At 43.3% G+C, this 26890-nt stretch overlaps 3 protein-coding genes and 1 long non-coding RNA gene across 13 annotated transcripts; 2 read left to right on the top strand and 2 right to left on the bottom strand.

The window, feature by feature from the left end:
* Positions 1 to 1214: 1214 nt before the first annotated feature.
* cryzl1 (crystallin, zeta (quinone reductase)-like 1) lies at positions 1215 to 7729 on the top strand. 6 transcript variants are annotated; one of them, XR_009790716.1, is made up of 14 exons: positions 1216 to 1413; positions 1557 to 1634; positions 1770 to 1842; positions 2627 to 2671; positions 2741 to 2809; positions 3190 to 3323; positions 3403 to 3514; positions 3751 to 3771; positions 4632 to 4730; positions 4805 to 4935; positions 5192 to 5297; positions 5376 to 5449; positions 5981 to 6109; positions 7008 to 7729. XR_009790716.1 is itself a non-coding variant. In XM_061789363.1 (14 exons), the coding sequence occupies exons 1-13, from the start codon at positions 1354 to 1356 to the stop codon at positions 6075 to 6077; spliced, it is 1071 nt and encodes a 356-aa protein (XP_061645347.1). In that variant the 5' UTR covers positions 1217 to 1353; the 3' UTR covers positions 6078 to 6109; positions 7008 to 7729. The 6 variants fall into 6 exon arrangements, 5 of the variants coding, with proteins under 5 accessions (XP_061645350.1, XP_061645347.1, XP_061645345.1 ...); XM_061789363.1 differs by having other exon boundaries at positions 1217 to 1413; positions 5376 to 5421; XM_061789366.1 differs by lacking the exon at positions 7008 to 7729 and having other exon boundaries at positions 1215 to 1249; positions 5376 to 5421; positions 5981 to 6332.
* Positions 5446 to 10616, bottom strand: setd4 (SET domain containing 4). 4 transcript variants are annotated; one of them, XM_061789356.1, is made up of 14 exons: positions 10477 to 10616; positions 9682 to 9730; positions 9356 to 9432; positions 9170 to 9265; positions 9039 to 9076; positions 8862 to 8950; positions 8499 to 8735; positions 8369 to 8428; positions 8148 to 8277; positions 7909 to 8083; positions 7443 to 7524; positions 7257 to 7337; positions 7031 to 7183; positions 5446 to 6597 (listed from the first exon to the last, which is right to left on the bottom strand). In XM_061789356.1, exons 2-14 carry the CDS (start codon positions 9708 to 9710, stop codon positions 6450 to 6452), a joined length of 1395 nt encoding a protein of 464 aa, XP_061645340.1. In that variant the 5' UTR covers positions 9711 to 9730; positions 10477 to 10616; the 3' UTR covers positions 5446 to 6449. The 4 variants fall into 4 exon arrangements, with proteins under 4 accessions (XP_061645340.1, XP_061645339.1, XP_061645342.1 ...); XM_061789355.1 differs by having other exon boundaries at positions 9682 to 10578; XM_061789358.1 differs by having other exon boundaries at positions 7060 to 7183; positions 9682 to 10577.
* LOC133485532 (uncharacterized) lies at positions 10206 to 24833 on the top strand. The gene is made up of 4 exons (XR_009790717.1): positions 10206 to 10328; positions 11476 to 12555; positions 16806 to 17144; positions 23212 to 24833. It is a non-coding gene; the product is annotated as an uncharacterized LOC133485532 (long non-coding RNA).
* LOC133485529 (gap junction alpha-5 protein-like) lies at positions 14342 to 23363 on the bottom strand. 2 transcript variants are annotated; one of them, XM_061789359.1, is made up of 7 exons: positions 23228 to 23363; positions 20062 to 20171; positions 19329 to 19493; positions 17985 to 18239; positions 17053 to 17118; positions 16800 to 16948; positions 14342 to 15855 (listed from the first exon to the last, which is right to left on the bottom strand). In XM_061789359.1, exons 2-7 carry the CDS (start codon positions 20128 to 20130, stop codon positions 15453 to 15455), a joined length of 1107 nt encoding a protein of 368 aa, XP_061645343.1. In that variant the 5' UTR covers positions 20131 to 20171; positions 23228 to 23363; the 3' UTR covers positions 14342 to 15452. The 2 variants fall into 2 exon arrangements, with proteins under 2 accessions (XP_061645343.1, XP_061645344.1); XM_061789360.1 differs by having other exon boundaries at positions 23221 to 23352.
* Positions 24834 to 26890: the final 2057 nt, after the last annotated feature.

Genomic DNA, 26890 nt, shown 5'->3' with positions numbered 1-26890 from the left:
AGGGATTCTTGGGAAAATGGGAGGGGGTGACGTCGGTAAAGTATCGCGAGATTTGACAAAGGATCAAAACTGCGGCCATGTAATCTCGCGATGGATTTGTGCGTACCTCGTGATTTTTTAAAAAATCTTTTTTTTTTTATTACATTTTTCTTGACAATATTTTGCTTCAGTTTGGCATTTAAAATGTTTGCATAATAACTGATCACAGTGATTGTATTTTAAGGCACAATACTTCAAATCACAGATATTTGGAACTGAAAAATATTGTGTTGCACTTTAAAATTGAATCAATTCCATCATAATAATTCTCAAAATGAAATGTTTTTTAATTCTCAAAATGAAATTTGTTATTAAATTTGTGCTTTATTCCAACAAAACATTGTCACAACCCTATACGTCACTGCACACTGGAATTGTTTTGTTAACCTTAAATGGAAAAACGTTTTGGAAATTTCCACAAACATTTTCAATTACTAACAAAGTTAATGAAATTTCTGCTAATCATTATATGGAAACATTTTAAAAAGACATCAAGACAAAGGATACTGCACTTTATCTGGAAACGACAGTTTTACACATTTTTGGGGGCATTGCACTAAAAAAAATATAATAATTCTGGGCAAACTTCAGCAAATTTATCATTGATTCTTTTGTAACGCTTTCTGTGTGTGCCAAAAAATGGAAAATGTTATTTGCTAATAAAGCTGCTCGTACTTTTGGCAAAATACCTATTAAGTTCCAGAGTTTAAAAAAAACACACATTTTGTTTTTTTGGGGGGAATGATGTTGATAAATACTTAACATTGATTAGAGACAACTCCACTAACAAAGAGGCTATAACAACAATTAATATGTGTAACTACTTCAATATTGTAATGGCCCGAGATGTGGGAGAGAATAGAATAGAATACAATAGAATAGCCTTTATTTCCATTGTAAAAAAAAAAAAGACAAATAGAGAAGAAAAACACAAAAATAATGTTCAAATAAAAATATGCAAAATGCAACAGAAGCAATCCAAAAAGGAACAAATATTAATTGAATCTAAAAATAATAAGCAATGAATAAAATGAAATACAAATAAGTGAGACGATACAGTCCAGAGCAATCAGCAGTGCACAGCGAGGTTTGCTGCAGGTGACAGAGAATAAAACTGTAGTGCGCCGGAGCTTTCAGCAGATGGCGCTACGACACAAATCCACCACTTGGCGCTTGAATAAACGAAGAAGAAGGAAGTCACCTGACACAAGCAAGTCAATCACACACAAACGCGAGAGCCGCATGCTATCATTTGAAATGACATAAGAATATAATTAGGGAGCTTAATCGAACCCAAATTTGAGGCGAAACAACATGAAAGGTTTATTTTGCCGAATTAACGGCAGCGAGCTCAAATTCGTCACGCAGGAAACGGTGAGATTGTCTTAATTTAGGTTTGTGCCAGCAAAGCAATTCGACCCGAATGAAAAGGCTTTCTAACAAGGGAAGCAGTTTTTCGATTTCGTATGAGGCTGCTGTCAAGCATCATTTCTCTTTTGTGATGATTCCCTCGCTAGACTCTTCCTGAGGTCTTGGGTAGCCATGACGTCAGAATCCACGTGAAGGCGTGTGGCCTGAGCCCGGTGGACCTCAAGGTAATAAAATCCTCCTTTAAAACGTATCAAGAGGGCATTTTTTTTTTTACCCCCTCTCCAAAATGTTTTTTCAGTGATATTACTATGCTTGTACTTGTTACAGACCTGATGCTCTCTGTTTGTTGCATGCTCCAGTTTCTGGAAGACATGGGACTGCAGAGAGATGCAATTCCCCTCGGCAGGGAGGTGACCGGCATCGTACAACGAGGTGGGAACATCAAAACTGATCTTAAGTTACTGAACTTAAGGGCAAGCGCAGAAACCTGGGTCCAAAAAAGACTTTTCGGGCAGTAACGTGTAATCAACTCATCGCTGCCGTGGACGTTTAAATTCAGCAACCGGACTCTTAACGAATATCGTCGTCGAGTACGTTATTCAATGGGTTAGCGTGGAAGAGGGCCTCGCCCAGCTTGTCTGAAATTCAGGTTTGCTAACCATTGTGGCGATTCCCGTACACGCCATCGTTTCATCGCTTGGGATTTGAGATCGGCACAGCTTTTGAGTAGACGATAAAGATGAGAAGGTGAATCTCGGCTCGCCGCGGTGCTTTGCTTTGAAAACAACTGGCAGTGAATTTAAAAGTAAAACATATTTTTTTCACTCTGTTATACACAATAGCAGATGATTTTAGGTGCTGATGTTTTTTGTTTTTTTTGTTGTGCCATGTTTTGATAACGAGGCACAACAAAAAACCAAATCTGCACCCAAAATAATTTCCATCTTATATTAACTTTCATAGGCTCATACTAAGAAAAAAAAAAAACTTACGTTTGATCTACGACCTCCCTCTTATATAGACATTTACAAAAAAAAAACAGCTATAACATTTGTAAATTTGTTTTGGCAGGCATTCCAGTCAGACTTGATTGCTTTGTGATTCTGTTTTTTCTGCAAGTGCTAGATAAATAAAATGTGCTTCCTTTTTCTTTCTTTTTCTTTCGCTCTTTCTTTCTTTCCTTCCCCTCCCTCCCTCCCTCCCTCCCTGGCTGCAGTCGGTCCGAAGGTCACCTTCTTCCAACCCGATGACGAGGTTGTAGGTACGTTACCCACAAAGTTTCACGTGCTTGCAACGCGCCAGCTTGACTTATCCCGTCCATGTATGCCAGGCATTCTTCCGCTGGACTCGGTCTGCTCGGGACTCAGTGATGTCATCGACATTAATGAACAGTATCTAGGTAACGTGGACTCTCCTTCATATGCACGCACACACAACATGCCAGCGTTGTTTTGAACGCGTTTCAGTCCAATACAAGTGCACTCGTTCAAGTGGAGGCCTCTGCCAAGGCCAAACAATAATGCCACTCTTTGTAGTAAATCATTTATTTTTGACCAATTGCCGTGGTATCTTAATTTATGTTACGACTTAGAAGTTTTCCGAGACATAATAATAAAAGATCTTTTTTTTTTTTTTTTTTTTCTCCTTCCTCTTCACTGTTCCATAGAGGCTGCATTGCAGCACTTTATGATCTCGGATGCTCTCTCGGTTTTATTGACAGGTGGTTTAATCATTTTGTCAAAAACTGAAGTAATGAAGCAGTTTGCGTTTGTCGTGCAGTTGAGAAGCCGGCGAAGTTGAGCTGCACGAGCGTGGCCGCGGCGCTGGAGGACGGCCTCCGCGCGTACAGCGCCCTCCACGCTCACGCTCGCATGGCGGCCGGGCAGACGCTCCTGGTGGTGGACGGCGCCAGTGTACGTGCATCCTGTTTGCCACAACTATGAACGATAAAGACCCCAACGTGTGTTTCCCCCCCCTCCCCCCCACACTTAGTCTTTTGGCCTGATGTGCATCCAGCTGGCGTCTTACCACGGCGTGAAGGTTCTGACCACGTCGCACTCGCAGGAGCAGCACACCTTCTTGGAGCAGCTACGGCCCAGCGTCGGTCTGTATTCACACTCGCTGTCTGTCGTACTTGCAAAACCGTGGAGGAATTAATTGTTTCCATTTTGAATGTGTTTCAGGACAATGAGTGTGTTGTCTAGCTCTATATTTACACTAAATCCGGGATTCCCAGCGACTCTGCCACATCGTCATTAGGAGCCTTTTAAATTTCCTCTTTTTAAAATCTTTTTTTCTTCTTTTCCTTCCTCCTTTTCCCCCTTTCTTGTTTCCCCTCAGGTGTTCAGGAACCTCTTGTGGGTGAGATCTTTACCGTCTTTTATGACTATTTTCCTGCTAAAATTCTCCCTTCTACTATTTAAACTTGCAACCATATCAGTGCTTTGTTATGCCATACACATCCTACATACAATTCCACAGTAAGACTCAGTTTAACATTCTTTTAATGAGTGTAACTGTTGATTGAGTAGACATGATGGGTAATATGAAAACTGATTGGATGAGAATATAATGACGTCACTTATTAGTGTTTCCCAATCTTTATTGAGCCAAGACACACATTTTACAAAATCTCACGGCACACCACCAAACAAAAATATCAGGAAAATGATGTACAGTGAATATAAAAGGTCTACACAGCTCAGTTAAAAAGGCAAATTTTTATGATACAAGAACATTTCAGCAAGATAAATAATTTCAAAACTTTTCCCACCGTGACTGTGACCTGTAACCTCTACAACTTAATTGAAAAAAAAAAAAAAAAAACACATTTTGAATGGAGAAGTAAAAATAATACACTGAGACAATGTGGTTGCACAAGTGTGCACACCCTCTTAGAACTGGGGATAATCACCTTCAGACTCACGTTATCGGTAAACACCTGCTGCCATTTAAAGTGCCTCTGTTGAATCCCAAATACATTTCAGCTGTTCTTGTCAGCAGCTTAATTGTACCTTCTACTGTCTAGTGGACCACTTTTTATTCGCTCTGCATGTCACTGGCATAAATGAACAAAGATGCATTATTTGAAGTAAATAAATGATATTTCACAAATTAAGTGAAATTGTTCCACACACCACTGAGATCTCCGTAATTTGGAATCACTAATTTATTTTATATTTGAACTCTTGAAATGACCAAATGTGCATTTGTCACTGCAGTGAGGGTGATTCCCGTCCACAAAAACCCGTCGGAGCTTATTCCGGCGGTTCTGGAGGAGACGGGGGGTCTGGGAGTGGACATAGTTGTGGACCAAGGAGGTAAAGAAAGAAAAAACAAAAACACTTTAATATTTCTATGTCAGTAGTATACAAATTGTGCTTGTCGTCTTAAGTTAGTCTGCAAGAAAAAGGGGAACCAGAAGAGGAGGAGGAAGAGGAGGCGGCGTTCCTCCCGCACAAGCACGACATCATCAGTGCGTTGGCAGTGGGCGGCCACTGGGTGACGTCCCAGAAGGACCTGCAAGTGAGTGGATTTTTTGCTTTTATCGTCAATCAGCAGATTTGATGGAATATTCACATACGGTGTTGCTGCGCGGTTCACCTACCGCGGCCCCCGCTACATGGAAGAAAAACATTCAAGTAAGTCCAGGTACAGCTGTATTTTGTGTACATTTTATGCCTGCAATTTTTTGGGGTGATCAAATACATTTGCAACGTGTGTTTTCATAAGTTTGTATATTTACTTTTTGTCCATTTTTTTTTTTTTTTTTTTTTTGCAGCTGGATCCTCCTGACAGCAGGTTAATGTTCTTGAAGTCAGCCTCCGTATCGTTCCTCAACGCTCAAGTGTGGTTGGCTTCGTCTTCCCAGCAGGGACGATACCTCCGTATCCTTGACTAACCGCGTGCAATGAATCCAGGGCTCCATCAGCCATATACACTCTTCTTTAACAGCCTGCTGGCAGATATTCTCAGGGACATTGTGGAGAAGATGTCGTCTGGAGTACTCAGGTACACGAACCAGACGAGTTCCTATCAGGTTATTTGAATTTGCAATTGTTTATTTCAAATTCATAACTCATAAAAGATGGACAGTTGACTATAAGAAATACATTCTCATAGGTATACAGTTTAAAAGACAAACTACTAAATTGTCTTTTAAACAAGGAAGTCAAATAGCATGACAAAAATCCTCCACCAAAAAAAGCATCAATGTTTTTACATACAATTTCACCAAGAGATAAAATGTCAGATGTACCAAATAGTTCACTTTTATAGATTAATTATAGATTGTGTGTCTGATTTTGTCCTTGGTAACCAAATTCATCTATTCACTGATAAATTGGGAAAAAATAAACAAAGTAATGGATGTTAAGTTTTAAATGCCCTTGAGAGAGAGATTCTGAATCTTAACGGGACGATTCTTGGTTAAATAGTTAAAATTTTAAAAAGAAATAAATGACTTGGAGATACCCTGAAGATGCTTTAGAACAACTACGTCAAAATGATGTCACTGAAACTATTCCAATGGCCTGTCCCAGGGTGTAAAAAGTGTTTTCTTCTTCTGTAGACCTCAGCCTGAGGAGGCGGTTCCTCTCCAGGACGCGGCCGCCGCCATGGAGAACGTGCAGCTCCGGCACAAGAAAAGGGCCGTCGTCCAAATGTGATAACGCTCTTTAATTGGACCGCTTCGTTAAGTGTGAGGACCTCTTTGATGCACTCTGACCTTCTCGACTGTGCGAGTCTAGTCTGACCAATAATCTACCTTGTTCATTCATGAACAAATGTGCAAAGGTCGCCTCTTCCACTGCAGTTATGTTGAAATAGCAAAGCACATACACATATCATATTTTGCCACATACAGTGGAGCGTAGTCTCCATGTTGCTGTGTTAACATCCTCAATAAATTCCATCCAGTGTGAGGCAATTGTCTTTTTCCTCATAGTTCCTACTAAGTTTCCTCTCTTGACGCAATATTTTGGAGTCGAACGCGCGACCGTCTCTCTGCAAGACGTGCAATCCACGTCAGCTCGCATCGTTTACGTCCGTTTGGCAGGCCTCAGCTTGAGAGCCTCCCAGTGAGTGAAGGCATTTCCCCAGGATGCATTTCTCCTCCACCCGCAGTGACTCGACCACCCGCAGCTGCTCCCTGAGCGAGGGCTCCCCCTGTTGGAGAAGGCTGGAGATCTGCGGAGAGAAAGAACAAATGAGTAGTGGTCGAAAAAAAATACTACTCAAGTACAGTGATGACGTATTTGCACTTTGTTGCTGTACTTGAGTAGCTATTTTTCAGATAAATTACTTTCACTCCCTACATTTGAAAATGGATATATGTACTTTCAAGTCTTTGTAATGTAACCATTCAAAAATTCTCCACCTTTTCTTGGGAGAAAGTGCTAATACACTTTTTTTTTTTCCTATGTAAATTCAAAAGAGAGAAACTATCTCAGTGGTGTGCAGATATTTTTCCATTGTGCAAAGTTATAAAAATGGGTTTTGTAAATAAATGAATTCATACTTCTACCAGAAACATTTTTTTACACACAAATCTACTTGTCCTTAAATAATGAATGTCAATGTTTTTTTTTCCACTGTAGATAAGTGTGAGTACTTCTGGCACCTGTGCAAATGCCAAACGTGGTCATTAACCTTCTCGAGAGCCGTGAGCGTGTCTCGCAGGAGTCGTCGGCACAACGCCGCCGCCGTCCGGACGCTCCGGCGCTCGGCCACCTCGCCCACCGCCTGGCCGCGCAACACCGCCTTCCACCGGGGACTGTCGCGACAACACGGATTCAGGTTTGGTTGGAAGCTCCGTGTTTAAGATGGCGGATGAGGGTCTTCCTTACAAGAGAGTTTGAGGCAGTGACATCAGTCTGAGGACGGTCATCAGCCTCCAGCTGGGACCTTCATCGCACACGCTCAGGTTGCTGAGGGACGACGAGGACAACAAAATAACTGCACGGCCTCATTCATAATTATTATTACGAGGAAGGGATTTGCGTGAGAAGAATGCAAAGGGTCAAATGTCTGACTTGAGAAAGTTGTTGTCTGCGAGGAACTTCATCTTCTGCTCCAGACTTGTTGTGTCTCCCTTCACAACCTCGCGCAGCATTTCTTCACAATCACAATTGCACATCATTAACACTTCTTAAACTGCTGCTATTACTAATACTTTGCTGCTACTAGTATTACTATTGCTACTACTATATCACTACTAGTACCAATGCTGTTACTTGTTCTACAACTACAGTGCTGCTACCACTATACTAGTAGTACTTCCAAAGTGATTACTGCTATTACTAAAGTTCTACTACCACTATCCTATTAGTATTACTACTTTTATAGTATGACTACCAATGTATAATATTACTCAAATACTATTTATTCTAGTACTTCCATTACAAACACTTTTTATAGTACTACCAATGTTATTGCTAGTCCTACAACTACTACTATTACAACTACTATACCACTATGATGACTAGTACTACTACTCACCCGCATCCACGTAGACCACGCTGTGCGGGTTGCCGGGGGCGACGAAGCCGTACTCCAGCAGCAGGCGCTGGTTGTCATGGGAACCGTAGTTGATGAAGACCTGCTGGAAGCGCGGCGTCCCGCCCGCGCTCCTGATCTCGTAACTTTGGGTCTCGTGGTTGAAACCAGCTTTAACCTGAACAACAACAAGGAAGTCAATAAGGACTTTGAAATGCGAATTTAGACAACGTGATGTGTACCTGCACGTCAGGCCGGTGGTTGAGCAAATCCAAAAAGGGAGCCAGCGCGTAATCATTTGGCCCGCGCAAAAATTCGTTGGACGGTTGACACATGAAGACGGAGCGGGTGTTGACGCTGCACCACGCCCACCTGGACAAAAATAAATAAATTCTGTTGTTTTGACGTCATCAGTGGTGGACAAAAAAAAAAGTAATTTTACTCAAGTACAATTTTGCAGTACCTTAGTGCGTCAAAGGTCAACACGTCCTCCACAGGCTGCCTAAGGACTGTCTGCAAAGTCCTGAATGGGAACATCGCACATGAGCTTTAAGAGCAGGCACGATCCCGTTCATCATTTCAAATACACTCACCTAAAAAAGTCCCGGTTGGACAAGTGCATTTCCCGCACGGCGTCCCCCTGCTCCAGAGCTCGCCGCCGCAGTCCGACGGGCAGGAGCGCGGCGGCGGCGTGGGCGAAATAGGCGGGACACGTGTAGGAGGCGGGAAGGACGCGGATGTACGGCCACCATTCGGCGTCCGGGCCTCTGTGCCGCTCGCACACCAGGAAGACGCAGAGAGCCAACAGAGGCGACGGACGCCGCTTCCAGCTGACCACACAAAAGTTTTGGGACGCCCGCAGGAAGTGGAGAAACGCGCAGCTTCCTCACAAAGACTACTACTACTACTTTGACCACAACTATTATTCCTATTTCTACCACTACAACCGCATTTACCTCTTGATATAGTGTCCGAGGTAGCTGTCCAGCACGGTGGAGGTTGTCAGCAGACAAGACTCGGGCAGAGAAATCAACAGTTGGTTGGGCTTGGAACACAGAGATGCTTCATCAATTCATTCCTTCTTTCTGGGGCTCATATTTGGGCAACCTGAATGGACGGTGACCCCATCTTACTTTTACACTCCTGACAGCCTGCAGACCTCGGCCTGTGTCTTGAGAGAGAACAAACCAGCAAATGCTTCATGTTGTACATGAACTGCACCGTCTGTACGTTTCAGATTGGATCGATATAAACCGGTTACTACCAGAGAAGAGGGCCGGTTGCAGCAACGTTGACGCGAATCCTCGCCGGTGGAGAAACCTGAGCAGCTCCGCGTACTCAGGCTGGTGGCTCAGAGGGACTGGACGACAACAAGACAAGTTCGCACACGTTAAAAGATGTGACTACTGAATACAGCAACAACACATGTTTACAAGTTGTCGTTTTATACCTGACTGGGCCACACCGTCACGTTTCTTCTTCCGCTTTCTTGACGCTCGCCCTCGACCATTCATGACCTCGCCTGGACTTTGGCCAATAATTTACATCATTTTATATTGATTATTTACTTAATAGTCTTCGGATCTCACTGTTGGTTTCTGGTTTTACTGCTTTAATTCCTGTAGTACTTTGAGATTTTCTTATCACAAATGTACTTTTATTACAAAAATGTACTGTATTTTTAACTATTCCTTGTAAATAATTACTAAGTATGAACAGACAAATTACTTTCAATTGACTATCTTGGTAAGAAGAAGAGACCAGCATCACTGCTACCTGATTAGCTCCAACGTGTGTGACGTCATCAGGATGCGACGGCACGGTGCTTTTGTTTTAAAGTACAACAGAAGTTATTCTCTAGTATTTCTAACAGTGTTTATCTTAAAAACAGAAAAGAAGCAAGAATAATCCTGAGAATGAGATTTGGACATGCAGGGCTGAACAAGACATTATTTACGATGGGGAAGCTGTCACTGTGCGAGATTGGAAACAGTTAGCATGTTTTACTTAGTCGTGAAAGGTATAAGGTTGAGAGAAGACATTTGATTTCAAAAACAAAGAAAAATGTAGTTTGGAAATTCTGAGACAAAGTTTTTTTAATATTTCAATATATAAGAGAAATATACGTAATTAGAATGATGTCGTTTTTTTGTCGGGGGGTTTGTTAATTTTGGATTTGTTAAATTATTATTAGGGTTTTGTTGTTGTGGTACTTTTAAAGTTTTGTGTATGCATCAAGATCTACACTCCACAGCAGTTGGTGGCGGTAATACCCCAATTGGTCGTCAACCGTCCCCCCCAAAAAATAACCGACGAAGACAAAGAAGCACAAGAAGAAGAAGAAATAAAAAAAGAAGAAATTTTTTTAAACTGAACACATATCTTATCGTCGGAATGAGCCGAAGACACACCAAACCGACAAGGTAAACTCATTCTATTCCTAACGAAATTGGTGATTTTCTGAAAGTAAAGTAACACGAGAAACCAAGACGCGCCGCTAAAACAACGACGCTTCCGGATAATATCTGCCAAATGAAATTGCAGTCAAACTCTGGCAAGCGTCAACTATACCTCAATGAAAGTGTCATTTAATCAAAATCCGTCATGGAGCAAAGCCGTAACGAGTACGACTCGTCGAGAACACGCTTGCGCTTGTTTTTCCGGACATGCGCACTGAGTTATGTTGCGTCATGACGGGAAAGTGGCAGGCCGCCATTTTCTTTCCTTTTCGCTGTGTCGGTTTTCCCCAACTTGGATTTAGCGGAGGTGCGCCAAAATTGCTTTTGTCATTGTTTCGCGCAAGGAAATCCTTGTTCTACTGGCCGAAGACGTTGTTGGGAAATCCTGAACTTTTCAATTCGGTTGAGGTTTTCTTTGGTTTTGACAGAGATGAAAAAAAGGGATAAAGATGAAACTGTTCAAAAGTCAATGCTCTTTTATGTGTTCAAACGTTTTGAATGCCACAATAACAATTTTTGTGACACTTTCGGTAAACAAATATGTTGGCGATTCGAGGTCAGCCACCATATCCATTTTCCCGTCCCGCTTATCCAATGTGATTCACCTAAATGTTTGCTTTAGAATTGGCGAAGAAGGAAGAATAAAAGTTTTTGTGGCCATATTTGCAAATTGTAATCATCCAAATTTCTAAAAGCAACTGTATTTTAGTGACATATTTTTCTCCGAGTAATATAACAGATTACTTCTACACAAATGTTCTAATTAGATCACATACTCTTGCATGATGTCATTTGTTACTCCCCAACTGTGCGAATTCAACTGCCGTCAGTGATTCCAAGTTGGAACTCGCTCCCCACACATAAAATACAAAACTTGCGTTCTTTGCTTCTTTCTCATATTCCTTTTTGAGCTTTTCCCTCTCCATTTTTACAAACAAATAACACCCGCCATCTCTTGCCGCAAGAACTTGTACACAGGCTCCGCTGCATGTACGCGTTTCATGTCAGTTTGGGAATGACTGCCTTTTTGCGTGATTCGAGTTATTGTTGGTTTTATTTTTTTCAGACTTTGTTCAAAGATTATGACGTGAGATGTTTTGGGGTATTTCAGGTCTTTCAACATGCCGACCAGATCAAAGAAGCGGCGTTCTTTCAAACTTTTAAAGCCAGGGTTACTGACGAGCCACATCTTGGAAACTTACTCCACGCTGCCAACTGTTACCGAGGAATATTTGAAGGGACACGTTCTCTTTATTTACGTTACCAGCGGTGGTCGTCGTCTTGCAAAAATGACTAGAGAACTGTTGACTAGAATTCCTTCTACGCCACAGGATGATGCAGGGCAGGCTTTTCGATTCCTTAACGCTGGAATAAAACGAGTACTTTCTAAGACTCTTGAGCAATATAAAAAAAACAACAAATCCAAATGAACTACATGCAGTTAGGCAAGTTTGTCAGGACCCTTTTCCGTTAATAGATGATAAACGAGATGATTGGGCTACCATGCCTGTGCCAGTGGAAATATCCGAACCGGAAAACGAGATGGAGGTGCAGTCCACGCCGGCTCCAAATACTCCGGTTGAAAGCAGGCAGACTGCGAAATGTGCCAACTGTAAGCGCTGGCAGAAAAGTCTGCGGGAGTTGAAGCAGAAACACCTTGCTATGCGGAAAGCAAAGATGATTGAAATAAGAAACATTCGTGCAAAGCAGTTGAGTGTTTTGGGGAAAGTCTTGAACCAAAAAGTTCCAAGAAAAAAACGAGCAGATCAATCAGTTGAAAGGAAAATTGGATTCTTCAGAAGTCGGGGAGTATGTCGGTGGTCTGAAATCTGAAAAAGCGACACTCTGCCCTGAAGCGTTGCCACAAATTCAAGAAGGGGGAGAATGCGGCTTTCGAAGGTGGAGTCGGCAGAGCGAAGAGAACAATGCGAAGAGTACATCGCTGGAAACTGCAAAGACACAAAATCCACAAAGTCCAATTCCAACATGCGCAGTGCAGATATGCGAATGATGGTTGACGACGCAATCACAAACCCGGTCCCAACAGCCAACATCCCAAACCTGATGGCCACGTTTGCAACTCGCTTTGGTGTGACTCTCGCCGACATTCCAAACAGGACAACAGTCAAAGAAATGATACGGGAGTTGGATGCGGTGGCCGATCCGCAAACAGTGGAAGTCATTCTCCAAGGTAAGGGATAAGGTCAGGTCTCGATGCCACGACACCGGAGGGCGACCGTGTTGACGGCATTCGTGTCGCAACCGAACTGGATGTCGTAGTTGCCAGTGAAAAAGAGCCCGGAAGAACCGCAGAAGATGATTTGTGTTTTGTTAGGTGTATTGTGCCTTTCTTAAATCAGGGATGGAAAAGGTGACCCTCGGGGATTTGGAACATTTTTAGCTCATGTTAAATTGCCAAAGGGTTTAAGCGCAATCAGCTCCACATCCTGTTCCATATTTGTCTTTTGCTGATCCTGTTTTTAGAATTTCTCCAGAAAGCAACCCCCAGTCAAGATGACTTAGTTTCGAACTGATTTCATTTGTATTATTCTATCAGAATCATCTTTATTTGCCAAGTATGTCCAAAAATGTCTCCGGAAGTTGGAGCCGCTCTATGGCCTATGTACGGACGCTGTGGCTATCCTCTCGTTAACCAGGATGATTGTCTCAAATCAGTCTTTCAAATAGTCAGTTGTTAGTTCGTATGTATTCGTGTTGGGAGTGTGTTGTTAAAAAACAAATTGTTTCATCTATTCATGACATCTATCACTTTGAACCTATTTCTTTTCATGTATTTCTTCTGTAAGTTCAAATAATTTGGGGAAAAGAGACCTTTTAGATTGATGCAAGCTGCACTCAATGGTGATCTTCCCAAACATTCCTCATATTTCCACTTGAGCTCATTGCTGGGAATTCTCATCCCACCATGGACATTTGCCATGGGAAGAAGAAGAAAAAGAAAGATTGTTTGTTTACGAGCTCGTTTTAGCTGCTCAGTCTCCCAATTTGTTCTCAAAGGAGAGGCAGAGTCCAACTGAGCTGGAATGATCCATTGCGTATGTAATCCATTGTTTAATTCAGTAAAATGGAGAGATTATGATTGTGTTATAATTGCATATAAAACATTGTAGCCCCTCGTACTTGACAGTCCTCGCATGCAAAAGTGTACAGACTTCTACAAAAGGTCTGTGTAAAAAAAAAAAAAATGTATATATCATGGGAAAGTTCTTGGGCAAAGGCTGCTAACTTGCTTGAAGTGTGTTGGCTGCGCATCACTTGATGTCATTGTTGCCCTGAAACCCCAAAACCAAACCTGCATAAAAGTTTACAAAAAGTAATCATGCAAGAATAAAGTCATCCATCCGTCCATCCATTTTCCGAGCCGCTTCTCCTCACGCCGTTCGCGGGCGTGCTGGAGCCTATCCCGGCTATCATCGGGCAGGAGGCGGGGTACACCCGGAACCGGTTGCCAGCCAATCGCAGGGCACGTAGAAACAAACAACCTTTCGCACTCACATTCACACCTGCGGGCAATTTAGAGTCTTCAATTAACCTACCGCGCATGCATGATTTGGGGATGTGGGAGGAAACCGGAGTGCCCGGAGAAAAGCCACGCAGGCACGGGGAGAACATGCAAACTCCACACAGGCGGGGTCGGGATTTGAACCCCGGTCCTCAGAACTGTGAGGCTGACGCTCTAACCAGTCGTCCACCGTGCCGCCAGAATAAGGTTAGTTTTTCATTTAAAAAATTGACATAAGAATAAAGTTGCAATTTTTTTCCCCTGGGCGTATAAAATGCAATGTTACTGGAAAATACTTTTTCAAAAATCAAAGTATTTTTGGCAAGAAAAGCTTTTCCACCAAAATTTTGCATTTTTTTTAAAGAAACGTTTCATACCCTGAACAAAGGCCTTTTTTTCTTTACGAAAAATGCTTATTTTTCTGAGGAAGAACTCAATTTCTTTCAAGAAAAAGTTATTTTTTAGAACATAGCAATATTTTATTTCAAGAAAAACAAGCCTTTTCAGCAAAGTAATAATGGTCGTGTTTCGAGAATGTGTGATAGCTGTTAAGCAAATGGTAAACGTGTATACATGGTAGTCTATCCTACTTAACTGTCCTCGCATCGACAGACTTTTACAAAAGTTCTCTGTTAAAAAGAAATGGAAAAAATGCAGCACTCATTCAAATTTGTTGGGTTCCTTGGCAGAATTCATCACTCGCCATCCATTGGCCGTGTATGTCATCTCATCAGTTTTTGTTGTTGCGACTTATTGTCCAGTAGTGGCTGCATCGCAGTGCAATAAATTCCAACACGCAAAAAAAGAAAAAAAAAAAAAAAGAGCGAGACACTTTTTTGTTAATTGTTTGTAGGCACTAACTCACTGCTGCCATGTCTGCGTTGTGCTGGTTGGGATGGGCGTCATAATCAACTGTGATCATTTATTGCATCCTAAAGGCATTGACCGCAAATACAAGTGGAGCACAATCGTTGGCTGGGATCAGCTGAGGCACTGTTGATTTTCGTGGAAAAGTCCCAAAAAATGTTTTTTCCCAGAAAAAAAATACATTTTGACATGATCATTCTTCCGTCCGTCCTTTTTTTTTTTTTCGGGTCGGTCAGAGCCAAACTTCAACTTCGACTAGCAAAACACATCCCTAGTGATCTGCATACATTCATACTTTTATTAATCAGCATCTCTGGTCAGGAGGATGTATTTTTTGACATTTTTGTCATATTGTTAGATAAATATTGATTGTGAAGTGCGCTGGATGGTGTATGTTTGTGTGCTGTCATATTGTGTTTTGGTTCTATTATTGCGACACGGTACCAAGTGCGCGGCCTTCTCGTTGACCTTTTGCAATAGATTCGTGTCTGTTGGTGACCTACATGCAGCCCGTCTTGTTCGTCTTTGAAAAAGGAAAAAAAAGTCTTGACTCCTTGTAGCCTGATTCTCCGCCTTCTCGCTTAAGTTTCGGCTCAGGTCTAAAGAGCGAAATTCTCCTCCCAGGCTTCCCAATGAATGACTCCAGTGTTGGTTCGGCCATCTTGAGTTTCGTGCGAGGAGCTGAATGGCTCGCGTTGTCAGATGGCGAGGTCGTCTGCTCGCGTGCGGCCGCTCGCGCCGCTGGTTTTGCTGAGTCGCCGCTTGTCGGCGCATAAGAGCAGGCGCTCGGAGCCGCCGTTGCGGATCTGCAGGCAGCCGGCGGCGTCGCGCCAGCCGGCCGAGTAGCAGGTCATCTCCGGCGGGCCCTCGTCGCCGCGCGTGCCGGCCGCCATCTTGTGCTGCTCGGCCGCCATGTTGACCGAGTTCTGCTGGTGGGCCAAGCGGTGGTTGGGGAAGGGCAGCGCCAGGAAGTGCGACGAGCCGATCACGCACTGGCTGAAGTCGGGCGGCGGTGTGGGCGGCGGCGGCGGCGGGGGGGGTACTTGTTTGGACTCAGGCGAATCCGTAGCGCCGGCGGCCTTCCTTGACGCCAAAAGGCGTCTACAAAGAGGAAGATCGGACTTGGTATGTGTGGAGCCATTTTTGTGCCTTTTGATTATAAAAACAGCAGCCACATGTACATTTAAATAACATTACAGTAGACATCAATTATTTTCTATTCTATTTTTGAGTGTATAGTAATAGCAGTTGAAATATTAGAATTCCACATGACAAAGAAGAAAAGGGGCGGGGGGTGGAATACAGTATGTATTGTTTTAAGAAAAAACGTAATCTTTTGAGAATAGTCATTCTTTTGAAAGGAAGTTGCAATTTTCTTCTCAGAAAATAACACGACTTTTCAGAGAAAAAAGTTGCAGTGCAAAAATAAAGTTAGAAAGTATTACAAGAAAAAGTCAAGGAAAACAAAATCTCACAAGAACAAGGTCATATTTCATTTTTTTTCCGCTCCAAGAAAAAAGTCCTAATGTTACAACAAAAAGTTATATATTTTTTCAATGACTGAAGTCCTATTTTTTGTGTGTGAAAAAGTGAAATTATGAGAATAAAGTTGGATTTTATTGGAGAAAATTTTAATATTATGAGAACATAGAAGACATGTTTCTTGGGGAATACTGTCATATTTTTTTGTTCAGAAAACAGTTTTTCCAGGATGAAGTCCTGATTTTTCTTTTGAGAGGGAAAACAAAGCCAGAATATTACAAGAAAAAGTTATATTTTTTCAAAAGAAAAAAAAGTTTTTGTTTTTTTTCGTAAAGCCTCAGATTTTTTTGGGGGGGAGAACATTGTTTTTCTTTTTAATGTATATTTCCTCGAGAAAAAGTTGTAATATTCCTAGAATAAAGTTTGAAGAGTATGCCAAGAATAAATAAAAAATGTAATGGGATGATTTTGTTCATTTCCCGGCTACGACTATGAATTGCCACGCTGCTCGATGAGTCCTCAGTGTCGTGTGTGTGTGTGTGTGTGTGTGTGTGTGTGTTTACCTGCAGCAGTGTCTCCAGGCCAGGTGGTGCAGCTCCAGCACGCTGAGCAACAGCGACACGCCCGACACGGCCAACATGAACACGATGAAGACGTTCTTCTCCGTGGGCCGCGACACGTAACAGTTGACCGGGTGTGGACACGGCCACGCCTAACCTCACACACACACGCGCGCTCACACTTTCTGACATTTTATGGCTTTGAGAACACCTTGAAAATAATAATAAAGTTGTTGTTTTATTTGTTTTTTTTTACCTTGCAAACATAAAGAGGATGGAGAAATATTCCATACAGGAAGTACTGCAGGCACAGGAACACCACCTGCATGGAGCATGACGTCAACTACAGTAAGATACTTTTTAAATTAGCTTTAAAATGTAAACACGGTGGTGCCTTGACTTAGAAGTTGAATTCGGGACCATTGTCAAATCATTTCAAATCACCATTCTTCATTGAAATGAATGGAAATGCCATCAATCCGTTCCAGCCACACAGTCAACGCCAACGAAAAGTTTTTTTAGGAATAAAAATAGCACTCTACGGTATTGCACATACAGTAATAACATCATTCAAAGTAATGTAAATAATTAAACAGCTCGCTCATCATGATTTTATTGTTCAATGCTCACTGACATTGTGCAGCTCCTTTTGGTATGTGTGTGGCTTGCCCACCAGGGGGCAGTACAATAGAGAAACGTACCTGTAGCGAGTCGAAACGCCCCAATTATCATTCTTCACAGAGGACAAAGAATAGATGCCTGTGAGTATTGTTTTATTGTCTGCCTACAATGCAGGTGTCAAACTCAAGGCTCGGGGATCCACATCTGGCCCGCCGCAACATTTTATCTGGCCCGCTAGAGCAAATCATGTGCGTCTACTTGAGACCTGAGAAAATGTGTACTAAATCTGTACTCAAATTGTGACATACATTTTATGCCTGCAATTTGTATGTGTTCAAATCGGTTTATAATTTGTTGAGAAAATGTTTTAAGTTTATGTGGTTTGGTTAAATGCGCAGCATGTAATTCATTTTGTTTTATGTTTCGTTTGACAGTAAACTTTTTTTTGGCTGCCACCATCTACGGCAGAGCCCAAAACTCCAAATTTTCTCAAAAACTCATTTGTCGTTGTCGACACCACCGTATGTGCGTGTTTCACACTGAACTGCAAACGGAGTCGGCGTCTACCTCCATGATGCTCCTGATGAGGATGCTGAGCACGTAGGTCTGCAGCAGCGCCCCCTTCAGGCGCACCCTGCCGGCCGACGGCCCCGCCTTCTTGGCCTTTACCGATTCCTCGTCGCCCCCTCCCGGGTCGTCGTTGTCGTCCTCGGCCCTTTGGTCCTCCTCTCGGTTGCGCCGCTTCTCCTCCCTGCGTACCGTGTGCATGGCGTGGCCCATGTACACCAGGCTCGGCGTGGACACGAACACGATCTGGAGCACCTGGGAACATGTTAAAAAGATGGCAGACCACCAATGGTTGCTGTTGTTGTTGTTGTTTTTTTACACAGGTGGCGATTGTTATAGTGTGGGGGTTGTGGATTGTGCTCAATGTTAAGGGGGTGAAAAATATCGAGAAAGTTGTGTAATGACATGAAATATTGACGGTTTCGTTACGCATCTTGGTTTCAATTTGTGATTTTCGATACGAGTATTCGCTCTTGAGTTCTCACCAATACCACTAGTACTTTTGATTTCAATTAACACAATGACCGTTAACTGTGAACAAAGACCTTTCTTTTGTTCTTTCTGACGCACGTGGTGATTCGTCAAAGTGTAGCGCCAACTACTGGTGAGGAGGACTTACTTGAAGTCAGATTTGTTTTTATTAAATATCTTTTTTTCCCCCTTTAAGTATCCGTGACTGGTATCGGTAGCCTTCACGAGTACCCGACGCCTTGAAATACGGCAGGTATTGGCCCGAAACCGATACCTGCTATCAATACTCGTCTATCCCTCGTTTCAATGTTACGGTTTGACTCGCATTGGGCACAGTAAGGGAATGAAATGTTTCCGGTTGTGTGTTATAAATATTCTATAATCTATAGTAATAATAATCTATAATGTGCATAATAAATACAGACATTAACATTTATATGAAAAAGAAATGCTCAATGTTAATAGTAAATTCTCAAATAAACAAAACAAAGCATACAATAAATAACACATTTAATAATATTTAATGTTTTATAATTGTATACATTTATTTTTCAATTGAATTAGATCAATATAATATTCTTTTTCATCACTACTTTGTGTTCTTTTTCCGAACTCAACGATGCAGACGAGCGCAATAGTAACGGTTGGAACTTTCGTTAGCGCCGTGCTACTTTTATTTAGCATTCCACTAATTTCACTGCCGTTTTAAACAAGTTAACAAATTTGAATTAGTGCCAAAAGTTTATTGTTCGCCATGACCATCATTGGCCAGAAGATGAGCTGCGCTGTGGTTGTTTACAGAGTAGACATGTGGCTAGGACGTGTGCGACATATATTGGGCTAAATGCGCTGGCAACCCAGCCTGCGGCGTACCCAGTATCGTATGTGCGCGATGGGGAAGGCTCTGTCGTAGCAAACGTTCTCGCAGCCTGGCTGTTCCGTGTCGCAGTTGAAGTCTTCCTGCTCGTCGCCCCACGACGACTCGGCCGCCGTCCCGAGCACCAGGATGCGGAAGATGAACAGGATGGTCAACCACACCTGCAAACGTAAACCTCGATTTCTAGTCTTGCATGGAAACCACATGACTTTGCCTTGTGAAGGACCGCTAGCGTAATGCTAACGCACGATGCAAAATGTCATAGACGGGCAAACGAAACAAAGCAGTGCGGCATCACATACTGCCACCTAGTGGCCAAGGCACTAACACCAGACAGAGCAGCGCGATGTCCATTCAATTAAAGCATCAATTCGTGCAAAAACTGTTTAATTCTTTACATTCTAGCGTTATTTCTGCATATTTGTATACAGTACAACACCGTAGTGTTATTTTTCTTGTTTTAAAAAACAAAATGTTAAAAAATGTCACTGTGTTTTGTTTAGGGGCCTGGAACAGATTAATGGCATTTGCGTTCATTTCAATGGGCAAAGATGATCTGCGATACGAGTGATTCCAGTCACAGAACAAATTGAACTCGGAATTTTCTAGATTTTCCCAAACTTGTCAAGCGTCACGTCGTCATGTCAAAACAAGAGCTCTACTGACACAAGGCGACTTTCGAATATGTGACAAATTGTCAAAGAGCGCTTGACTGATGTGTGTGCGTACCTTGCCGATGGAGGTGGAGTGCTCCTGCACTTCCTCCAGGAAGTTTCCCAGCAGACTCCAGTCTGCCATTTCCTCACAAGCTGTTCGGATGCGGCAACTCTCGCTCTCACCTTGAGGAGCAGAGCGTCCGATGTCGGTTAGTAACCTTCCCTGCAGGAAGCCCCGAAAGGTGCGGGGGAGTGGTTTGCGAATGCGGCTTGTGACCAAAGGGCCTCAGGTTTGAGTCTGGAAAGGGGTTTTTGCCTGTGGTGCCCTTGCTTTGAATGCACGGGCTCATTTTGGGTGTACATGTCGGTCTTAAAGGGGACACCTGATGTCAAAGTGACCTTTGAATAGTTTTGCCCATTGTGATGTGACACTGGGGCAAATTTACATCATCGTCCACACGGCGAGTTTTTCCACCGATGATTTGGCAGGAAGGCTGGGTGACGATCCAGCGCCACTTTCAATCCACGGCTAGACTAAACGGTGTGGAAGACTATTGTGTCAAAGCCGTAAGGTAAGCAGAGCTGCATTGAGTTCTGTTGGATGCAGCTCTGCTTCTGATGAGCAACAGATACGCCATTGCTCGGCGAAGTTGTGCGAGTGGAGAGGTATTTTGGTTTGTCGACGTGTCCTCGGCATGCGCCGCACGCCGCAGATCATCGCGGTCACAGACAAGTGTTTGAAGTGCTGTCCTCACCAGTGAAAATGCTTTTATTGTCTTTATGGATGCTCGCTGTTTTCACACACACACTTTGGGCTCTGCTGCCACGAGAAGAAGTTGCTCGGCTCGCCACCTCACCCTAGCTCGCGCCCTACGGCCGCCCTCTCAATGCTGGCTCGTTTCAGCAAGACAAGCCTTTGAGTTGTGAAGTCTGCTGCAATTCCTGATTCTTGTCGTGTCCCACATGTTATTAAGCCATCTTGGAACTCTTTTTAGAAGCTTTAAATTGAATTTATCAAAGAGTTGGTCGCATTTGGGCTTAATCCATGGTTCGCACGGGACTGCGAAAAACTCAGTTTGACCTTTTTTTTTTTTTTTTTTTTTTTTTTTTAAATATACATTTCATGTTTGTTTCCCATCTTACTATAGCTTCACTTTCGGTTCCCACAGTCGCCCCCGTCATTCTCTTGGGAAGGAAAGCATCCACTCCCACACACACACACACACACACACACACAAACAAATCCTCTTGCTGCGATTTGTGTACCAACGCAACCCACCGGAATTCCACTCACCAATGGAAACGTATTAATTCGAACACACAATTGTCGTCATTCATGATTGTTGGCTTTTGTGAAATGAACGAGAAGGAAAACATTTGCTTGCGATGATCTGATTTGTAGTGTACATGACTTCATAGGCAATCATAAGCAACGTTGAATGTCGCCGTTAATTGGAAAACACCAATGTGTGTGTGTGTCTGAAATATGACACACACAAAAGTGTCATTGGCTCTGGATTAAATTAATTAAATGGCCAGCCAATCGCATGTGCTTCAAGTCTTATTGCTATTTCCGAGCACAAATGCACTTTATTTGAAAAGTCTTTACAGCCTTCAAGTCAAAGAGATTTCAGATTTCATTCGAGCGCAAATTGCAGAACGAATCCAAGAAATGTCTTACAGCGTCTTTATGTCTTCAGTGCCCCTCCCTTCCTGTTTTTGTCGACACCCCGAGGCGCTGAACAAACTGTGCGTCTGTGTGTGTGCGTGTAGCTATAGACTCTGGATGTGTGTGTGTGTGTCTTTTAGAAGTGCTCTTGGGATACTTAATAACAATATTGCTTCCTTGTATAAACTATTGCCTGACCTTTGTGTGTGTGTGCGCATGTGTGTGTGTTGTGTGCGTGCGCGCGCGCGCGCGTGTGTGTCCAGCACTGAGCATTGTTCTGCATCCTGCTACAATGACACACACACGCACACGCTCTCTCTCTCTCTCGCTCTCTCTCTTGCACCTCAGGGTGTTTTTTTCAATGAACGGAATTAAATTAAGTATGCGTAAGCTAGTATTTATGAGAAATGAATTTTTGAGGGATGAATAAATAATGTTTAAACCACTTGAAACAAAATTGCCAAAAAACAAATCTTTTCCTTAATCATACAAAATTTCAAAGTTATGAGTAGGATGTGTGTGTTTGTGTGTGTGCGCGCACCCCAAAGATTTTCACACATTTTGTGGCATTATAATTCTTGTTTTGTTTTTAAAAATCAACTAGTTGAAACCCATATTAACTTCAGATTGTGCTTTTGCTCTCTTTTTTTTTTCATTTTTATGATTTTACTTATGAAATGTGGCGTGGGATAGTAAAATGTGACCATATTTTCTGTCGTATATTCTCTGAGAATGACTTTTAAGGTAAAAAGACAATAAAAAGGTGCACTAGAACAACTGGTGCAGCTTTTGACATTATGGGATGTTTTGACTTCTTGCCTATATTTACCATTCATAATTGTGAGGATAAGCGGAACGGAAGACAAATGAAAGAATGAATTGTTTGGAGTTACTGCGGGTCAGTGGAAAGAGATGCTGGTGATTTTTGCCGGATAACGTCACCTTCTCCAACTTTCTAAACCACGTAGCCTCTCTTGTGCCTTCGTGACGTATCCACCTGTCATTTTTCTCATTTCCAGCCACTTTTGACTGCAGCTGTGTAATTATTACACATCATCATCATCATCGTTGCGTGACCAACAATGTATTGGAAGTGAAACAATCAAGAAGCGGGAAAAAACAAATGGAACAATTAAGACACTGTCGTGGCGTGGCGTGTGGGCGAGGAGAGCCGAACGGTGACGATGCACTTTCGACCGTTCGTTCAATGAGACAAACACTTAAACGCCCAAAAAATACAAAACGAGAACACTCGCAAGGAGCTGCTGCAGGCCACAACTCACGCTCAGACCTTCACACGCAGACTCACCGGCCAAACCCTACTCCGGCATTTAGTAGGCCACGCCCATTAATAATAATTCAATGCATGTATATATATTGCTTTAAAAAATCAAAATGTGCTGTTCTATTGGTAGATTATTTTGCATCCATAATGGAATACATTCCTCATTTCATTCCTTTCTTCTCATTTTCCAAGCCCCCCGTTTTTGCAGTGTATAAATACCCAAAAAGTTGACGTGTGTGTGTGTGTGTGTGTGTGTGTGTGTGTTGCAGACAACACACCGACTACCTGATGATGTCGACGATGCTGTAAAGGCGACTTTAGGGTTGGAAGCCCGCAGCAGGCTGTCGCCGGTTCGTCGAGGCGCCTTCGAGCAAGGCAGGAAGGAGCAAAGCGGGGGGAGTTACACCTGCGGAAAGCGGGGACGCCTGGCAGATCCGCTCCGACGTTCCCGATGACTTTTGTGCAAAAAGAAAGTCGGACGAGAGAGAGAACGTCGACAAGCGGTTTGAATGTAGAGACAGTTGGAAGTGATGAGAACACAATTTTTGTGCGGGTGAGGCGACGCCGGTGGGAGACTTTTGTAGCGGACCCTCTCTCTCTCTCTCTCTCTCTCTCTTTCTCTCTCTCTCTCTCTCTCTCTCTCTCTCTCTCACTCCCTCTCACTGGTCTTTCCCTCCCTCACTCGCCCTGGGCCGTGTCTCCAAAGGAAGTTGTCCTGGTGCCACGCTGCCTGCTATTCACTGCGCTCACGTAGGGGCATGTGTGTATGTGTGTGTGTCTGCATATGTGTGTGAGATTGTGTGTGTGCATGTGTCTCAGTGTGTGTGTGTGAGTGCACGTGTGAGAGTGTGTCTATGTGTGTGAGACTGTGTTTTTGCATGCTTTTGTGTGTGTGTTTATGTATATGCGTGAGTGTGTGTATCTCTGTCTGGATGTGTGAGCGAGTTAGTTTGAATGTAAGTGCGCGTGTACTGTATGTAAGTGAGTGAGTGTCTATATGCATGTGTGCGCGTGAGTGGTTCCGCATTTGAGTGTGTGCCTGTGTGGGTCTGTCTCTGTACGTGTGTGTGTGTGTGTGGCATGGAAAGGAAGTCTTATATTGTATTAGGACACAATGGCTCCAGGTCCAGGCCCAACATTCCCCCCTTGTCACTCTTTTCTTATCTGGACGCTGGTTCCCCAAATGCTGAACTATTGTGTGTGTGCGATTGGGCGAGTAAGCAGGCGAGGAAGCCGCTGCCGTTTTTCTCATGCGCGAATGCTACCTGAAGGTCGTTTCGCTGGGTTATCTGCAAACTATTGTGCTAGCGTCGAGGGGATGGTTTCACGAGCGCAACCCCGAACAAGGTTTTGAACACAAACGTTTGACGTCAGAGATCAAATCGATGTCGCGACACGGAAGTGGGCTTGTACTTGGCGGTCTTCGTCGAGTGGCGTACGAGGAAAGCGAGAGAAGAGCCCCGAGTCGCTTCGTGACTGCAAACGGCACCGGCCGAATCGCGATCATCTCACACAACAACCGAGATTTCAACTTGAACATTTCTTTGTTTCATTCCCCCACACAACTTGTGATAGCACTGAAAGCCTGCTGCTTTCCTGGAGGCCGTGTGTGCTAACATGTGTGAGCACGCGTGTGTGTGTGTGTGTGTGTGTGTGTGTGTGTGTGTTGTCCCTGTCGAATTGATTGTACGCAGCGGTTACGGCATGTGACTGAAAAAGCCCAAAAAGTAAGTTGGGGAAAATGGCTGCGAGTGTTTTTTGTCCAATGACAGAAGCTCGATTGTGTTTTTTTGTTAGCGACCTGCGTGTTGAAATGCTGCAGTTCATATATATATTTTTTTAACTTAAGATTCCACACACAACACCCAATAATAATACAAAAATGACGAGATGTTTGCAAAGGTATTCAAAGTTTTTCAAACTAAATTACGAAACCCCGTGCAGTACATGTACTTTTTACACATTTTGTAATGAGCCAAATCCAAAACGGATGAAATTCATTTTTTGTTTTTTTCACAACTCCAAACACAACACCCCGTAATAACAATATGAAACCGGTTTGTGCACATTTTTTATACAAATCAAAAAAAAGAATGTTTTCCATATGCGCTGGCTCCCTCAGCTGCTGTCGCACCCAAAAAGCAACAAAAGCACACTTCTGTATTGGAGGACCAGTACCCGCGTTGTACCCGGCCGGGGAAGCCAGTGATCCGACCGAGCAGAATCAAGTCTAAGAGACCCTGCCAAAAAAGCCAAGTCGACAAAAATCTTATCCACGGTATCGAAGCCCGCGGGAAATAAGATAAGCGATGTAAAAAATGTCTCCAGGCTTTATTAGCGATACAGACAATGTTTTTTTTCAATCCTTTCATACACGTGGAAAAAGATGTTGAGCCTTGGTGTTATTAAAACGCAACAACTGTGTTTTATACAGCGCTTTACAAAACAACCGAAACAGAAACAGTTTTGTATGTTCATCCAAAATCGAATACAATTTCAAAAACACCATAAAACCAGTCAGTGACATTGAAAGACTCGTGCGGCGCCTCCACGGTGTCATTAAACCGAAGTGGCTGCCTGCTAACCCTAAACTGCGAAACTGAAAATCTTCGGGAAGTTAGGGGCCGGGGCCTGCCTGGGTTAGGGTTTCAAAGTAGGGTTTTAAAGACCGGGTTAGGGTTTCAAGGTAAAGTTAGGATTTCAAATTAGGGTTTAAGTCAGGGTTGGGCTTTCACGACAGTGTCAAGGTTTCAAGTTAGGGATTTTTAAACTGGGTTTAAGGTTTCAACTTTTGGTCCTTCCTCCATTTTGTAACTAAACCCTCAATAATCCTTATTCTCTCTTAAGAGCTAAAAACAACAACAACAACAACAACAACACTTGGTGGTATCCCAGCTGCCCTGCGGCCACTTTGTTTGCCTTTTTTAACTTGTAAAGCCAATCTGTTCATCCATCCATCCATTTTCTGAGCCGCTTCTCCTCACTAGGGTCGCGGGCGTGCTGGAGCCTATCCCAGCTGTCATCGGGCAGGAGGCGGGGTACACCCTGAACTGGTTGCCAGCCAATCGCAGGGCACATAGGAACAAACAACCATTTGCACTCACAGTCATGCCTACGGGCAATTTAGAGTCTCCAATTCAGGCATGTTTTTGGGATGTGGGAGGAAACCGGAGTGCCCGGAGAAAACCCACGCAGGCACGGGGAGAACATGCAAACTCCACACAGGCGGGGCCGGGGATTGAACCCGGGTCCTCAGAACTGTGAGGCTGACGCTCTAACCAGTCGGCCACCGTGCCGCCCCAATCTGTTCACCAAAACACATTTACACCCTTCTGTCTGTAAAAAATATGAGGAAACAATTCTCAGTATCTTCAAAAAAATAATTTATGATACATGATCTGGTTTCAAAAGGCTGCAAAGCACAGAGACAGGCTTATTAAGAGTGTGCCTTGCCCTGCAGGACCTAATTGCGGCCTTTGATACGGTGGACCACAACATCCCTGAATCGGATTACAGCACCTTGTGGGAATTAGAGGTAGCGGTCTGGACTGGTTTAGATCTGGCAGACACAAGTATGTGTGTAAGCCTTGGTATGTCTGAGTCCTGTTTGGCACTGTTGCTTTTTGGGGGTTCCACAGGGTTCAATTTTAGGGGCGCTGCTTTTCTCCTCGTCTATGCTGCCTCTGGGTTCGATCCTGAGATTCTGCAGGTTTCCTTTCATTGTGCTGATGACAGACAGTTTGATGTCCCATTCAAAAGAAACGCTTTTCTCATGTTTCTCAGCTGCCAAATCGTGTTCACCAAAACACATTTCCACTCTTCTGTGTGACAGATCCAGCTTTGCTGTTCGCTTTTGTGTGGGTGTGCATATTTCACACCTCCGCTATCATGTCACTCGAGCATAACTTTGCCATACAAGAGCACGCGCGCATGCAAATGCAGCTCGGC

The sequence above is a fragment of the Phyllopteryx taeniolatus genome, chromosome 11, assembly GCF_024500385.1.
Source record: "Phyllopteryx taeniolatus isolate TA_2022b chromosome 11, UOR_Ptae_1.2, whole genome shotgun sequence".
In the NCBI taxonomy this organism is placed as follows: Eukaryota; Metazoa; Chordata; class Actinopteri; order Syngnathiformes; family Syngnathidae; genus Phyllopteryx; species Phyllopteryx taeniolatus.
The sequence above is the reverse complement of the archived record's forward strand: the minus strand, read 5'-3'. Positions and strand labels throughout refer to the sequence as shown.

What these genes read in the sequence shown, in the direction of transcription:
- cryzl1 (XM_061789363.1), top strand. Translation starts at nt 1,354, where the DNA reads ATGAAAGGTTTATTTTGCCGAATTAACGGCAGCGAGCTCAAATTCGTC. An exon ending in TGAGCCCGGTGGACCTCAAG is followed by an intron (nt 1,635 to 1,769) that starts GTAATAAAATCC and finishes TGCATGCTCCAG; the next exon opens with TTTCTGGAAGACATGGGACT. An exon ending in CGTCCCAGAAGGACCTGCAA is followed by an intron (nt 4,936 to 5,191) that starts GTGAGTGGATTT and finishes TTTTTTTTGCAG; the next exon opens with CTGGATCCTCCTGACAGCAG.
- setd4 (XM_061789356.1), bottom strand. Translation starts at nt 9,710, where the DNA reads ATGACGTCACACACGTTGGAGCTAATCAG. An exon ending in AGGCTGTCAGGAGTGTAAAA is followed by an intron (nt 8,951 to 9,038) that starts GTAAGATGGGGT and finishes CTGTGTTCCAAG; the next exon opens with CCCAACCAACTGTTGATTTC. An exon ending in CGTGGTCTACGTGGATGCGG is followed by an intron (nt 7,525 to 7,908) that starts GTGAGTAGTAGT and finishes GTGATTGTGAAG; the next exon opens with AAATGCTGCGCGAGGTTGTG.
- LOC133485529 (XM_061789359.1), bottom strand. Translation starts at nt 20,130, where the DNA reads ATGGCAGACTGGAGTCTGCTGGGAAACTTCCTGGAGGAAGTGCAGGAG. An exon ending in ACTCCACCTCCATCGGCAAG is followed by an intron (nt 19,494 to 20,061) that starts GTACGCACACAC and finishes TTACGTTTGCAG; the next exon opens with GTGTGGTTGACCATCCTGTT. An exon ending in GCCTGGAGACACTGCTGCAG is followed by an intron (nt 15,856 to 16,799) that starts GTAAACACACAC and finishes TCCTCTTTGTAG; the next exon opens with ACGCCTTTTGGCGTCAAGGA.